General features: G+C 58.0%; 1 protein-coding gene across 5 annotated transcripts in view; it reads left to right on the top strand.

Annotated features, from left to right (window-relative positions):
* CHD5 (chromodomain helicase DNA binding protein 5) overlaps positions 1–15823 on the top strand; it is a 76947-nt gene that overhangs the window by 40701 nt on the left and 20423 nt on the right. For all 5 annotated transcript variants that reach the window (XM_039474449.2, XM_039474450.2, XM_039474447.2 and 2 more), the window contains 16 exons: positions 960–1097; positions 1187–1308; positions 2417–2590; positions 2933–3074; positions 3514–3645; positions 6472–6589; positions 8090–8214; positions 9325–9556; positions 9782–9892; positions 10173–10345; positions 12227–12401; positions 12989–13081; positions 13247–13335; positions 13610–13743; positions 14181–14325; positions 14715–14874. In XM_039474449.2, coding sequence (XP_039330383.1) covers positions 960–1097; positions 1187–1308; positions 2417–2590; positions 2933–3074; positions 3514–3645; positions 6472–6589; positions 8090–8214; positions 9325–9556; positions 9782–9892; positions 10173–10345; positions 12227–12401; positions 12989–13081; positions 13247–13335; positions 13610–13743; positions 14181–14325; positions 14715–14874 — 2263 coding nt within the window. The remainder of the gene's footprint in view (positions 1–959; positions 1098–1186; positions 1309–2416; positions 2591–2932; positions 3075–3513; positions 3646–6471; positions 6590–8089; positions 8215–9324; positions 9557–9781; positions 9893–10172; positions 10346–12226; positions 12402–12988; positions 13082–13246; positions 13336–13609; positions 13744–14180; positions 14326–14714; positions 14875–15823) is intronic.

Here is a 15823-nt window from a genome sequence, read left to right as displayed (position 1 = left end):
TTAGTAGAGACGGTGTTTCACCATGTTGACCAGGATGGTCTCAATCTCTTGACCTTGTGATATACCTGCCTCGGCCTCCCAAAGTGCTGGGATTACAGGCTTGAGCCACCGCGCCTGGCCAACATTCACATTATTATTGCAGCCAATCTCTAGAAATCTTTTCATCTTGCACAATGGAAACGCTGCCCCTGTTAGACATGAGCATCCTCTGCCGCCTCCAGCCCCTGCAGCCACCATTCCACTGTCTCTACGAGGTTGACTACTCTGGGTACTTCATAGGAGTAGAATCAAGAAGCATTTGTCTTTTTGTGACTGGCTCATTTCACTGAGCAGAATGTCCTTGGGGTTCGTGCATATTGTAGCACGGGTCAGAATTTCCTTCCAAGGCTGGAGGACATTCTGTCACACGGACAGACCACGTTTTGTCTGTTTGTCTGTTGAGGGGCACATGAGTTGCTTCTGGCTTTTAGTGGCTGTCAGTAATGCAGAAGGGAAGGAGTATGGATGTGCAGATATCCCTTTGGGTCCCTGCTTTCACTTCTTTTGGGTGGAACTGCCAGATCATATGGAAATTCTTGTTTTGATTTTTTGAGGCGTAGGCTTAGCTCTTTGAGTTCTTGTTGCAGGTGAGCTGTGATGGCACCTCTGCGCTCCAGGCTTGCGGGTGGGAGTGAGACCCTGTCTCACTGCTGCTGTTAGGAGTGGAGGCCGTCGCTGTCGCCATTTGTTTCCTTCTCCTCCACGCCACCCTCTCTCAGGGCTGTGCTCTGGGCCTCGGTGGATGCCCCTCTGCTTGGTGGCCAGCATCTGCCCCTCTGGTCCCAGGCTGGCCGGCCCGGGGCTCCCTGGAGCCTTTGTGGGTTCATGTGCCCACCTCCTTCTTGGCTCTGTCTCCTTGGACTGTGATCTGCCCGTTCTGCTCCCAGCCGTCTACTCCCCAATGCCCCTCTTTTCTCCAGAAAGAAGTGCAGATCAAATTCCACGTGCTGCTCACCTCCTACGAGCTCATCACCATCGACCAGGCCATCCTGGGTTCCATCGAGTGGGCCTGCCTGGTGGTGGATGAGGCCCACCGCCTCAAGAATAACCAGTCCAAGGTAGGTGGCACCAGCCGCCAGACCCGAGAGCCGCCCGGGGTAAGGAGTCGCCCAGAGCCCCCTGACAGGCCCCCTTCTCCTCTCCTCAGTTTTTTAGGGTCTTAAACAGCTACAAGATTGATTACAAGCTGCTGCTGACAGGGACCCCCCTTCAGAACAACCTGGAAGAGCTGTTCCATCTCCTAAACTTCCTGACTCCAGAGAGGTTCAAGTGAGTCACGTGGATCCGGCTGGGGGAGGTGGTGGTGAGCTGGGGTGGCCCCAGTGAAGACGGATCAATAGCCCATCCCAGCTGTGAGATCTGCTCGGCTGAAGCTTCCTCATTAGTAAAATGAGAGCGTTAAGTGATGTCCCTGCTTTGACCTCCTGCAGGAGCAGGGTGTTGGGGTGGGTGGCACAGGCAGACGGGGGTGTTTGATAAATAGAAACTGCTACTGATACCACGACTTTCCTTTAGCTCTGCCCTAGACCATCAGGGGCCCCTCCTGGGCTCCTATCCCTGCCTCTATTCCCTTGGCAGGTTCCCTTTCCTCTGCTGAGACCCAGGTGACTCACATGGGCAACTGTGGTGGAGGCAGAGGCAAGAGCCTGGGGGCCAGAACCCACTGCCCAGCTTCCTCATCATCTACCTCCATTTTCCTGCTCAGAATCAGGGGTTCAGGGTGCAGAGTGCCCAGTTTGGAATCAGGCGATGTAGATTTATTTATTTTTTAGAAAGAGTTTTGCTCTGTTCCCCAGGCCAGAGTGCAGTGGCTTGATCTCAGTTCACTGCAACCTCCGCCTCCTGGGTTCAAGCGATTCTCCTGCCTCAGCCTCCCAAGTAGCTGGGATGACAGGCGTGCACCACCGTGCTTGGCTAATTTTTGTGTGTTTTTGGTAGAGACGGGGTTTCACCATATTGGACAGGCTGGTCTCGAACTCCTGACCTCAGGTGACCCACCCGTCTCTGCCTCCCAAAGTGTTGGGATTACAGGTTGAGCCACCAGGAGTTGTAGATTTGATGAAAGATTTTGGCACAGCTGGACTATATCAACTCGGGCACTCATCAGACTCAGTTTCCTCATCTGTTATCTGGGTAACAGAGAGCTCCTGTCCAGGACGGTTTTGAGGATGGAAAGGTGTCCAGCGTCGACGAGGAAGAGAGGGCTGTGATGTGTGGGGGCGACACAGGCTTAGACAGAAGTTGAGACGACAGCCAGGGCAATGCCAGGGCTCCCTGGTCCACCAGCCAGCCGGCTGACATGGGCTGGGCGCTCAGCACCCTGCCTCTTCTGCCCTGGTTCTCTGCTCCTGGTTGTTATCTCAGCTCTTTGTTGCAGCAACCTGGAGGGCTTCCTGGAGGAGTTTGCTGACATCTCCAAGGAAGACCAGATCAAGAAGCTGCATGACCTGCTGGGGCCGCACATGCTCAGGCGGCTGAAGGCTGACGTGTTCAAGAACATGCCGGCCAAGACCGAGCTCATTGTCCGTGTGGAGCTGAGCCAGATGCAGAAGTGAGTGGCGGGCTGACCCGAGCAGCCCGTGTGCCCCTTCCCCTGGCCTGGTCTCCTGGGTTGCTTCCCAGGTGGGCTCTTCAGCCTCACTGAGGCCTGGGCTCATGCTTTGCATGTGCTTTCTTCTTGGGGCCTCCTCTGAGGTTTTAGTGGCCAGAGTTTGGGCCGCTTGAGTTCTAGCAGTATCCCCCAATCATTTGCAGGGGGACTCCAGGCCAGTGGCTTCCCTTCTTGGGATTCCCTTGAGTCTCCCTGTAAACGGGTGCTTGGCCACCAGCTTCCAGTTCGGAGGCGGGTCTGATCAGGGGTACCCAGCCTGCCCTTCCCCGTGCCCTGCTGCAGGAAGTACTACAAGTTCATCCTCACGCGGAACTTTGAGGCGCTGAACTCCAAGGGGGGCGGGAACCAAGTGTCGCTGCTCAACATCATGATGGACCTGAAGAAGTGCTGCAACCACCCCTACCTCTTTCCTGTGGCCGCCGTGGTAGGTGCCCCTCGGCCATCATGGCAGGTTCTCCATGGCCGCTGTGGTAGGTGCCTGTGGCCGCTGTGATAGATTCTCTGGCCATCGTGGCGGGTTCTCTGTGGCTGCCATGGTAGATTTCCCTGGCCATCATGGTAGGTTGCCTGTGGCCACTGTGGTAGGTGCTGGGGAACCTACCGTGGAACCCACTGCTGTGGTAGGGCTGGTGTGGCTGTAAGCCCTGCCTGGGGACAGGGGGCCTGGAGCCAGGGCCATGGGACCCACAGTCTACCCCACACTGTGGAGCCTGGCCTGGCTCAGGTGTGGGTCTTACATTCAGCGGGTCAGACAGGCTGTCACCCCATTGCTTGGCACCTGTCTGTTCCCTGCGGCCCCTTTGGTGCAGAGTCAGAGAGGAGAGGGGAGCCCACCAACGCCCCACCTCCTGCTGTGTCTGCAGGAGGCCCCCGTCTTGCCCAATGGCTCCTACGATGGAAGCTCCCTGGTCAAGTCTTCAGGGAAGCTCATGCTGCTGCAGAAGATGCTGAAGAAGCTGCGGGACGAGGGGCACCGCGTGCTCATCTTCTCCCAGGTGCATGTCCCTGCCCCCTCCGCCTTGGCTCCATGCCCCACAGAGTGTTCTGCCCTGATGCTTGGGGGCGCAATCTTGCTGGCATCTCTCAGGGCTCAGTTCTGTTTCCATGTGGGTCATGTGACCGTGTGTCAGGGGTCACTCCCATCCCCTGGCGTGGTGCAGCTGAGGAGCTCAGAGCACATTTGTTGTAAGGAGCACGTGCCCTTCTGGTCTGCCTGTCCAGGCTGGTTGGACAGCTCCCTCCTCCCCTGCCCTGGCCCTCTCCCCTGCAGCCTGGCTTCTCATTAAGGTGGAGCCCTGGGTGGGGTTGGGAGGAGCCCGTCTCTAACAGGTCCTGAGGGGCCACTGGCACCTGGCTTTTTGGCTTGGCGGCAGGGCTGCCGGCCTCTGATGTGTGTGCATTTCTTCCTCCATCCCTTTGTTTGCATCTGTCATAGTAAGGCTCTGTGCTGGCACATGGGTGCAGGGACTGATCTAGTCCCTGTCCTCCAGCTGCTCAGTCTACTGTAGGAGACAGTCACCCGACCCTGTAGTCAGCTCTGTGTTGGAGGCCACAGTGACAACCCTGCAGAGTCACGGGATTAAAAATACTCCTCTCGGCAGGGCACAGCGTCTCACGCCTGTAATCCCAGCACTTTGGGAGGCTGAGGTGGGTGGATCACAAGGTCAAGAGATCAAGACCATGCTGGTCAACATGGTGAAACCCCGTCTCTACTAAAAATACAAAAAATCAGCGGGGCATGGTGGCGCGTGCCTGTAGTCCCAGCTACTCGGGAGGCTGAGGCAGGAGAATTGCTTGAACCCAAGAGGCAGAGGTTGCAGTGAGCCAAGATTGCGCCATTGCACTCCAGCCTGGGTAAAAAGAGCAAAACTCTGTGTCAAAAAAAATACCCCCTTGTGGCCGATTGAGCCAGGCCCTTGCTCAAAGCCAGAGTCTGGGCTATGACTCCTTGTGCACAAACATCAACTGAAAGCGGCGTCTGCCACCTGCAGCCTCAGGTCACCCTGCTAGGCTGCTGCAGCCCAAAGAATACTGGAAAGCAGGGTAAGCTTGAGACCAGGGGCTGAGCCGAGGAGTCTGCTGGAGTGGAGATGGCTCCACATCCCCCACATCTTGGAACCAACACGAGACACAAATCTGGTCAGAGGCCTTGAGAGACCAAGTAATGGGAACCACACAGCTTCCAGAAATGTGCACGTAGGGCAAGTGACAGAGACGGGGCCCTCCTGCCCAAAATGAGCCTATGAACTCCAATTCCAAACCCATAGAAAAGTGAATGACAAGACATCCCCCAAAGCAGTAAATAGAATCCAAATAAAAAAATAAAAAAATAAGGGCTGGGTGCAGTGGCTCACCCTGTAATCTCAATGATTTGGGAGGTTGAGGCAGAAAGATTGCTTGAGCCCAGGAGTTCAGAGTTGCAGTGAGCTATGATCTTGCCAATTCACTCCAGTCTGAGTGACAGAGCAACATCCTGTCTCTATCTTTTCTTTTGAGATGGAGTCTTGCTCTGTTGTCCGGGCTGGAGTGCAGTGATGCAATCTCAATTTACTGCCTCAGCCTTCTGAGTAGCTGGGACTACAGGCGCATGTCACCGTGCCCGGCTAATTTTTTTGTATTTTTAGATGTCGATCTCCTGACCTCGTGATCCACCTGCCTCCGTCTCCTAAAGTGCTGGAATTACAGGCGTGAGCCACAGTACCCGGCCCTGACCCTGTCTCTTAAAAGATAGAATAAGATAACCTGAAAAGACTTTATATAGACATGTTTAAGATCCTCAAAAATAATGGAGTATTTGACATCCTAAAATAAGAAATTAAAGAAAAGCAGGAAGAGCTTAAATAGGAACAATGGGATGGAAACATGATGTGCATGAAATTGAAATAAAACATTTCAACATACTGGACAAACTGAACATTGTTGAAGAGAACATTGATGAATTGGAACCTGGTGCTGAGGCATTTCCCCAGAATGCACTGTACAGGGACAGAGATAAAACAGAGAAAACATGGAAGATACCTTGAGATGTTCCAATAATCATCCAATTGGAGTTGCAGAAAAAATAGAAAAAATGGTGAAGAAGTTGGATTTGTTGAGAGTTTGCAGACCTAGAGAGATCTGAGGTCTCAGATCTGGAGTGCATTCTGGAGTACCAAGCAAGATAAATTCAAATAAATGAACCCCTAGACACTTTAGAACCCCTAGGTACTTTAGACCTAGTATCTACAAAATAAGGGCAACCAGATTGTTCTCAGACTTCTCAGCAACAACAGGTGGCAGAGACCATGGCAAAATCTCCAGTGCCCTGAGGGAACATATGCGCTTATAGTTTTATACCCAGCTAAACTATCTCTCAAGAATAAAGGGAATTACACCGGGTGATGGGAGCTCAGAAAGGACTGCTTTTCTTTTCTCATGGAGAGAGGTGAAATCAGGGAAGACATCACAGAGGTGATGTTTGTGTTTTCCAGGAACAGAGTCAGGTAGTTTGGAATGGCTGGGGGCTGTAAAGGAGCCATTAGTCCTGCAGAGCCTTGAATGCAGGGCAAGCAGATGAATGCGGTGGGAGCAGGGAGGCTCATGTCAGAGCCCTGATTTAGGCAGGTCACTGCGGGGCTGGCTGGGAGGATGGATTGACTCTGAGCGGTGAGGGTGGAAACTATGTTCTCCCGCAGAGTCCTGCATTGGATCTGCCTGGGTCTCAGCTGTCTCCCTACCCAGCAGGCGGCTCTTTTCTCCCCTGGCTGTGGTGGGGTCCCTGCCCATGGCCTATTGGGCCCCTTGCTCCTTGGCAGTTCCTCATGTGCCTGTCTCCCCTGCAGATGACCAAGATGTTGGACCTGCTGGAGGACTTCCTGGAGTACGAAGGCTACAAGTATGAGCGGATTGATGGCGGCATCACTGGGGGCCTCCGACAGGAGGCGATCGACAGATTCAATGGTACGTCATCCTGCCCAGGGGCTCTGATTGGGACCCCTTCTTGGCCTCTTCTCCCAGGCCAGGTTCTTAGCTAGGCCACCCAGCCAGTGTTGTGTCATCAGCCCCACACAGAGCTGAAGACAGCAGGCTAGTCCTGAGGTCACGGTAGCTTCCCCTGAGTTTCCAATATTAAAAGGATTCTTCCCATGGAATCAGAGTTCCAAGGGGCCCAGTAGATAACAGTTGTTGGGAACAGAGTTAGAAACAGACAATGAGAAAGGCAGATGGGGGCCCCTAATACTGACGCCAGGTAAGCCCCAGTTATAAGCGGTGCTAGACAGAGCCTGCTGTATGGTGAATGGTGGCAGGAGGTACAGAGATGCACGTGCTGCCTGGGGCTACTTCCAGAGGCAGGACAGAGTGAAGGGGCCAGGCCACACATGGTCAGGTTCTTTGCTCAGAATCACCCATGCTCGGTCTTCCCCACCTGGGAAGGAGAGGCGAGGGTGGAGGCCAGGAGGGTCTTGCCCATGGAGCTCCCTCTGTAGCAAAGGAAACTTCTGGAGCGGGGAGCAGTCAGCTGCAAGATTTCGGGGCAAGTTTGCAGCAAGTAGCAAGAAGCCTTGTTTCCCTGGGGCTTTGGGCCTTAGAAAGAGGCTGGGCCATGCTCCCTAAACACCCAAAGCAGTGCCTCCTCTCACACACTCATGCCAGAGAGCCAGGAGGAAGAGCAAGTTCAGAGTTTCGGGGTCTAGACGTGGCCCAGCCACATGTGGAAGCAGGAGTGGCTGAAGCCCTGGGTGGGCGGGGGCCTGTTTGCAGCTCCAGTGGGGGCTGTGGTCAGTCCCAGGTCACTGAAGGGCCCTGAGGGGCTGAGATCCAGCCATCTTGTGACAGGGTTGCCCAGCAGGGCGGGACCCCAGGTCCCAGAGCTATGCCTCAGTATTCCCTGGCCACTCTGGCGGCATCGATGGGCTAAGGGAAGCTGGGGGTGGGGAGCTGGGGGGACAAGGAGGACTGAGCTCTCTGGATGCTCTGTCTGCTTGCCGAGGCTGGAGTGCAATGGAGTGATCTCGGCTACGTCCAGCTAATTACATATTTTTAGTAGAGACAGGGTTTCTCCATGTTGGTCAAGCTGGTCTCGAACTCCCAACCTCAGGTGATCCACCTGCCTCAGCCTCCCAAAATGCTGGGATTACAGGCATGAGGCACTGTGCCCGGCCAAACAACCAATTTGTTTTTTGCTCATCTGGGATTTGAAAATTGACCTCCTCTTCATTATAGCACCCTCCCATTGGGCCAGGGCTTAGAGCACCACTGGGGCCAAGTGGGCTTGAGTGGGCTGAGTGCAGCTGTGGCCTCTCATCTCTGATGGGGTCTCTTGCTTTGTAATTCCCTGCCAGGGACCTGTTGCTGCAGTTCCTTCCCTTTGTTCTCCCCGCTGCTTCTTTCCGCCACCCGCTTCTCCCCACCCAAGGTGTACTCCCTCGAACACCCCATCTGCTGGCCTCTCTTTTACAGCCCCTGGGGCCCAGCAGTTCTGCTTCCTCCTCTCAACCCGGGCAGGTGGCCTGGGTATCAACCTGGCCACGGCGGACACTGTCATCATCTACGACTCCGACTGGAACCCACACAATGACATTCAGGTCTGTGTCACTGCTGCCACCCTCCCAGGGCTCTCTCACCCCAGGCCTCGGGCAGGTTCTCTTGTCCTTCATGCCCTCCTGGGCATGACCTCCACACTTCCCGTGGTGTAGGCCTCCCTCCCTCGTGGAGTCTCGGCCCCACGACGGGCCCTGGGAATGAGCGGAAGCTTGGCCCCCATCCCTCCAGCTCTGTCCTTGTCCAGAGAAGGAAACAGGCTTGGAGAGGGCAGGGGAAGTGCCCAAGGGCACACCGCAGTCAGTGATGGCCACTGATTCTGGTCTTTCCCATCACTCTCAGGACCAAGGCCATGGAGGGAGGCAGGATGAGGGAGTCCTGGGACCCAGAGGGGCATCCATTTTGGAGGGGATGGGGAGCATAGAGTGGGCCTGTTGGAGGTGGAGGGAGGATGAGATGGTGCAAGGGGCAGATGGGGTTGACAAGGAAGGATGGGAGGGATGTGGGGTCGGGGCTATGGGAATAGAGCTACCCTGATGGCCCTGGCCACCCCACTCGGGGCCTGGGACACACACATTGAATGCTTACACATGTAGGGGAACACATTAAAAAGTGATGTCTCTCATTCATATGAGTGTGCACCCATGCACACACACAGATATTCATGGCCACATCCAGGTCACCTCATGCAGGGCTGCAGAGAGTCTCTGGCACTTCCCTGTATTATACTGGGCGGATTCAGCTCCTTGCTGCCCTCGGGAGGAGGCTGCGCATCTCCAGCACATGGTCTTGTGGTTCCATTAGTGGCTCGATCACAGGGAAATGCAGCCCTCTACCTCCCCAGGGCCCTCATGAAGCGCTGTGTGGCATCAGTTACACCCAGCACACTGGCTGTGTCATCCCTCACACACCCTTGCACACCTGCAGTCCTGGCTCCTTCCACCGAGAGCTTTTCCACTCCCAACCCGGCCTGGCACCCAGGCTTGTGGGAGGCTTCGCAGTCTGGGAGGGAGCCCAGCTGCAGTGGTGCACGCACCACACGCCTCTCCCTACCGTCATGCAGCCCATTCCATGCTCTTGAGCTCATGGGTGTGCCCCCTCCATTGCCTGGAGCCCTGGGTGAGCCACGAGTGCTGAGCTGCAGGTCTCCCCAGGCCTTCAGCCGTGCCCACCGCATTGGGCAGAATAAGAAGGTGATGATCTACCGCTTCGTGACTCGGGCCTCAGTGGAGGAGCGCATCACGCAGGTAGCCAAGCGCAAGATGATGCTCACCCACCTGGTGGTGCGGCCTGGCCTCGGCTCCAAGTCGGGCTCCATGACTAAGCAGGAGCTGGACGACATCCTCAAGTTCGGCACGGAGGAGCTCTTCAAGGACGACGTGGAGGGTGGGCCTCTGTCCCGAGGGAGTGTGGTGGGGCCTGGGGTCATGCTGCTGAGACACCCATCCAGGGCTTGATGGGGTCCCTGCCCGTTCCAACACACACGGCCTCTCCTGCACCCCCACGGGTGTCTCCTGGCCAGAGCAGCCCCGGGTGGTGTCTCTGGGCACTGCCCACCAACCCTGCAGCCCTCTATGCTCCTGCACCAGCGCCCTCCTCTCTGTCCAACAGGCATGATGTCTCAGGGCCAGAGGCCGGTCACGCCCATCCCTGATGTCCAGTCCTCCAAAGGGGGAAACTTGGCTGCCAGTGCAAAGAAGAAGCACGGTAGCACCCCGCCAGGTAGGGGCCAACCCAGCCCAACCCCAGCTCCTCCTCCAACCAGGCGGTTGCTCCTGGAGAGGAGGGGTTCCCTGACACACCCTCACTTGGGTGTCCTGGGACTGCCAGGTGGGCGGGGAGTGGTGCCGTTACAGCGCGATTTCCTCTGTCGGGTCAACACGCCCCTCAGCTGCAGCCCCTAGGGGGGATGGGAAGGGCCATTGTTGGGAGTCTGTTCCCAGGTCCCCCGGGGTGGACCAGGGCAGTCTTTGTTCCGACACTGCACTTGCCTGCTCCCCAGGTGACAACAAGGATGTGGAGGACAGCAGTGTGATCCACTATGACGATGCGGCCATCTCCAAGCTGCTGGACCGGAACCAGGACGCCACAGACGACACGGAACTACAGAACATGAACGAGTACCTGAGTTCTTTCAAGGTGGCGCAGTACGTGGTGCGAGAGGAGGACGGCGTGGTAAGGTCCCCGGCCCGCCCTCCAGCCGCAGCCCCGCCCTCCACCGTGACCACGCCCTCCACTGTGATCCCGCCGTACCGCCGCTGCCCCGGTCCTGCCGCAGCCCCGCCCTCCACACTGTAGCCCCGCCCTCCAGCCTCAGCGCCGCCCTCCACGCTTTAACCCCGCCCCCCAACCTCATCCCCGCCGCAGCCTCAGCCCAGCCTTCCACGCTTTAACCCCGCTCTCCAGCCTCAGCCCCGCCTTCCACGCTTTAACCCCGCTCTCCAGCCTCATCCCCGCCGCAGCCTCAGCGCCGCCCTTCACGCTTTAACCCCGCCCTCCAGCCTCGGCCCCGCCCCAGCCGCAGCCCCTTCCACGCTGTGACCCGTCCTCCACGCTGTAACTCCGCCCTCTAGCCTAAGCCCCGCCCTCCACCGTGACCACGCCCTCCACTGTGTTCCCGCCTTACCGCCGCTGCCCCGGTCCTGCCACAGCCCCGCCCTCCAGCCTGAGCCCCGCCTTGCACGCTTTAACCCCGCTCTCCAGCCACAGCCCCGCCGCAGCCTCAGCCCAGCCTTCCACGCTTTAACCCCGCCCTCCAGCCTCAGCCCCGCCCCAGCCCCCTCCACGCTGTGACCCCGCCCTCCACGCTGTAACTCCGCCCTCCAGCCTCAGCCCCGCCCAAGCAGCAGCCCCCTCCACGCTGTGACCCCGCCCTCCTCGCAGTAACCCCGCCCTCCAGCCTCAGCCCCGCCCCAGCCGCTGCCCCCTCCACGCTGTAACTCCGCCCTCCACGCTGTAACTCCGCCCTCCAGCCGCAGACCCGCTGTTCCTGCTGTTACCAAGGCGTCCCGGCCGCCGCAAGCGCGGGCTCAGCACTAAACACAACAGTGAGGGAAGGGACGGAGGCAGTGCTGAGGGCAGTACAGCCACGTGGGTCGGCCACTGCCCTTGCATACATCTTCAGCCGCCTGCTCCCTGGCGTCGTCCTAGCTCCAATCCAGCTTCCCCACGTTCTGAAGTGCAAGCTGACCTGCCACCCCGCTGCGCAGAGCCCTGTCCCCCGGGTCTAGTGTCAGTCCCTGCCCGGCGCGGTGTGCCCTCCCGCCCCTGCCTCAAGGCCTACACGTCCATTCTGCACCTAGACCGCTAGTGTTCCAGAACGCCCCGCACTTTTCTCTTTTTTCTTTAGAATCTCGCTCTGTCGCCCAGGCTGGAGTGCAGTGGCGCGATCTCGCTCACTGCAACTGCCGCCTCCCAGGATCAAGCGATTCTTGTGCCTCAGTCTCCCGAGTAGCTGGGATTACTGGCGTGCACCACCATTCCCAGCTAATTTTTGTATTTTTAGTAGAGACGGGGTTTCGCCATGTTGGCCAGGCTGGTCTTGAACCCGTGACCTCGTGATCCGCCCGCTTTGTCCTCCCAAAGTGCTGGGATTACAGGCGTGAGCCACCAAGTCCTCACTTTTCTCCCTTCTCCACCCGGGAAACCCTAGCTATCCCCAGGGAGCTTCCCGAATCTCTCCTGGGGGCCTTTCCCTTTCCTCCTCGGCTCCTCCACTCCCTGTGCAGACCTGGTGAGCTCATGAACTTTTCCTCTGAAACCAGGAGCTTCCTGAGGGCAGGCACCAGGGCTCAGTACCCCAGTGTTTGGCATGAGGCCAGAAAATACTTGCATTGTGAATGGATGAATAAGGAAATGATTGACTGGACAGGGGCAGGAAGAGGAAGGCCAGCTGGGGCTGGGGTGATCAGAGAAGGCTTCCTGGAGTAGGCAGTGCATCTCATTAGTCCTTGAGCCCCAAGGGGGCAAAAGGCCAGGTTGGGTGGAGGCAGCCTGAGGCTTCCAGGAGGGCAGGGATGGCCCTGTCCATGGAGCCTGTGGAACCTGCGTCCCCAGGAGGAGGTGGAGCGGGAAATCATCAAGCAGGAGGAGAATGTGGACCCTGACTACTGGGAGAAGCTGCTGCGGCACCACTACGAGCAGCAGCAGGAGGATCTGGCCCGCAACCTGGGCAAGGGCAAGCGCATCCGCAAGCAGGTCAACTACAACGACGCCTCCCAGGAGGACCAGGGTGCGTGCGGGGCGGGAGGGATGGGTGCCCCTCACCAAAGGCGGAGGGTTGTCCCTGTGCAGGACTCCCGGGAGGTGTGGGCCAGGGGACCTGGGTGATCGTGCCAGGAGGGACGGGTGCTCCATACCTGGAGGCAGAAGGTGGAGCAGGATTCTGTCAGGGCATCCCTGTGCAGGACCCCCGGGAGGTGCGGGCTGAGAATGCCGGGCAGTTTCGGATGGAGCTGGGAGGCAGCTGCTTGGAGGAAAGGGGACTGGGGGCAGGTGCAGGGGTGCTGGGTGTTTGGGGGAACAGGTGTGGCACCAGTTCAGTGACTTCACCACTGCTCGTCATGTGGCCTTGGGCAAGCTCCTTGCACACAGTACAGTGTGTGTAATGTGTGGGTGCACATAGTACCCTTAGCGGACTCCTAAGTGGTGCTGGGATTATTAAATGAGCCCACAGGAAGTACCTAGGCCATTGTCATTGTCACTGCTTTCTTATCGAGCTGGGGTGCAAGGGCTTGGCATGGCCCTGGGCATGCTTGAACTTGAGGGTGGGCTTCGCTTGCACAGCTCACTCCATGCCCCTGTGCCTCGCCCCTGCAGAGTGGCAGGATGAGCTCTCCGATAACCAGTCAGAATATTCCATTGGCTCCGAGGATGAGGATGAGGACTTCGAAGAGAGGCCAGAAGGGCAGAGTGAGTCTCAGTGTTGGTGGCCTGGCTGCCGCTGAGGCCATGTCAGGGGAGCTGATGGCGGCAGAGGTGGGGCTGGCCTGGGGTCCCGCTGCCCTTGGGGTCAGAAGAGGGGGGTCAGGAATCTCTGGGCTCCCACCTGAGGAGCTGTGGTGGGCTGCTCCCCAGGTGGACGACGACAATCTCGGAGGCAGCTGAAGAGCGACAGGGACAAGCCCCTGCCACCTCTTCTCGCCCGAGTTGGTGGCAACATCGAGGTGGGGCCTGTCTGTTCCCACATCTCTTTCTGCCCCCAATTCCTGCTGCCCCTGGGGTATGGGGGAGGGCTGGGGGACTGCCGAGGGCCTCATGCCAGGTAGAGGTGGGGCTGGTCTGGTCTTTGTCACCAGGGTCCTGCTCCAGGTGGTGGTCCCTGCCTTCTCTGTGCCCCCTCCTGCTTTCTCCTCCTGTACCTTTCTTCCTCATCCCAGAATCCTCCACTCCCACCCCGTCTCTGCCCTGGGCTCACACTCCCGTGATCCACCCGCCCAGGTGCTGGGCTTCAATGCCCGACAGCGGAAGGCCTTTCTGAATGCCATCATGCGCTGGGGCATGCCCCCGCAGGACGCCTTCAACTCCCACTGGCTGGTGCGGGACCTTCGAGGGAAGAGCGAGAAGGAGTTTAGGTAAAGGGGCTCGGTGGTAGCCCAGGGCGTGACCACCTGCCTCTGAGGAGGGCAGGCTCCCTCGGGTGAGCCTCACAGAGGGCAGTGTCTGCTCCCACCAGGATAAGGCCTTCTGGAAAGTTCACTGCCGTTTGGTCTTTGGGTGGCTAGAGTCCTGGTGCCGGGCAGGGCTGATGTGCAGAAAACACTGACAATCCACCCCTGCCCAAACCAGCTGGTGTTACAGCGGCGAGGAAGATCCCGGTCAGGGCTGTTCTAGCTGGTCCCCTCGCCAGGGAGGCCCTCTCTGTCCTTTCCCGGGCCTGGCCCAGGAGCCCTGAGTGGGAGGTGGGCGATGGTTGATGATCAGCCAGGAGGTCTCCCGGGGTCCCGCCAGCCCTCTCAGAGGGTTCTTGCCGGCCCCCCACTCCCTGAGCCCCAGTCCCCCCCCACCCCAGAGCCTATGTGTCCCTCTTCATGCGGCACCTGTGTGAGCCGGGGGCGGACGGCGCAGAGACCTTCGCAGATGGTGTGCCCCGGGAGGGCCTCTCCAGGCAGCATGTGCTGACCCGCATCGGGGTCATGTCACTAGTTAGGAAGAAGGTGGGTGAGTAACTCTCTGTAGGGCCCTTCCTGGTGACTGCCTGGGGTCCTGGCACTGTCCCTTGGGGGTCAGTGGTCAGAGAGCAAGCGCCTGGCTCAGGCCACACAGCTGCCCAGGGTCTGAGTCAGGCCAGAGGGACTGACCTGGAAAGCCTTTCTGGGTGAGGGGCTTGAGGGTGGAGGCCAGGATGGCGGATTAGGGTTGGGGGACACACGGTGGGATGGCGGGCAAGGGAGCATTGTGGTCAGGAGGGGCATGCCTTGGCCAGCCTTGGGTGGAGGCAGCAGCTACCCCAAGCCTGTGACACCCTCAGTCCCTGTGGCTGCCCTGAGGCCCTTGGGGCTGAGCCAACACCACCACCCTCCCTCTTTCCCTCCCACCACCCCAGGTTCAAGAGTTCGAGCATGTCAACGGGAAGTACAGCACCCCAGACTTGATCCCCGAGGGGCCCGAGGGCAAGAAGCCGGGCGAGGTGATCTCCTCGGACCCCAACACGCCAGTGCCCGCCAGCCCTGCCCACCTCCCGCCAGCCCCACTGGGCCTGCCAGGTCTCTGGGCTGAGCGGGCCAGGGAGGGCACTGGGGTCATGGAAAGTGGCAAGGTCACAGCAACCTCCAGTCTAACCCACACCCCTTAGAAAACGGCCCCTCCTTCCCCCATGGCCCCTGTTTGCTGAAATGTCACTCTCTAGAGTTTTTCATTTTAATGACAATTTTGAGATATAATTTACATACATACTGCAGAATTTACTCTTAAAAAATTGGCTGGGCATGGTAGCTCACGCCTGAAATCCCAGCACTTTAGGAGGCCAAGGCGGGAGGATCACCTGAGCTCAGGAGTTTGAGACCAACCTGGCCAACATGGCAAAACCCTGTCTTGGGCCGGGCGCAGTGTCTCATACCTGTAATCCCAGCACTTTGGGAGGCCGAGGGGTAGATCACGAGGTCAGGGATCGACACCATCCTGGCTAACACGGTGAAACCCTGTTTCTACTAAAAATATAAAAATTAGCTGGGCATGGTGGCATGCACCTGTAGTTCTAGCTACTCAGGAGGCTGAGGCAGGAGAATCGCTTGAACCTGGGAGGTGGAGGTTGCAGTGAACCGAGATCTCACCACTGCACTCCAGCCTGGGGTCACAGAGCAAGACTGTCTCAAAAAAAGAAAAAGTGCTATTCGGTGATTTCTAGTATATTCACAGGGTGTACAATCAGCACCACTACCTAAGGCCAGAATATTTTCATTCCCCTCGAAAAAGAAACCCCTTACCATTAGCAGCTACTCCCTATCCCCCGACCCTAGGCTTGGGCAGCCACTAACCTGCTTCCTGTGTGTGTGGATTTCACGATGCTGGATGTTTTGTGTATGTGGCACTGCATGGAACGTGACCTTTTGGGTCTCACTTCCGTCACTCAGTGCAGGGTTCCAGGTTCATCCACCTTGCTGCGTGCATCCGTGCTTCACTCATTTCGCTTTATGGCTGATTACGTTTTTGTTT

The sequence above is a fragment of the Saimiri boliviensis genome, chromosome 11, assembly GCF_048565385.1.
Source record: "Saimiri boliviensis isolate mSaiBol1 chromosome 11, mSaiBol1.pri, whole genome shotgun sequence".
Classification (NCBI taxonomy): Eukaryota; Metazoa; Chordata; class Mammalia; order Primates; family Cebidae; genus Saimiri; species Saimiri boliviensis.
The sequence above is the reverse complement of the archived record's forward strand: the minus strand, read 5'-3'. Positions and strand labels throughout refer to the sequence as shown.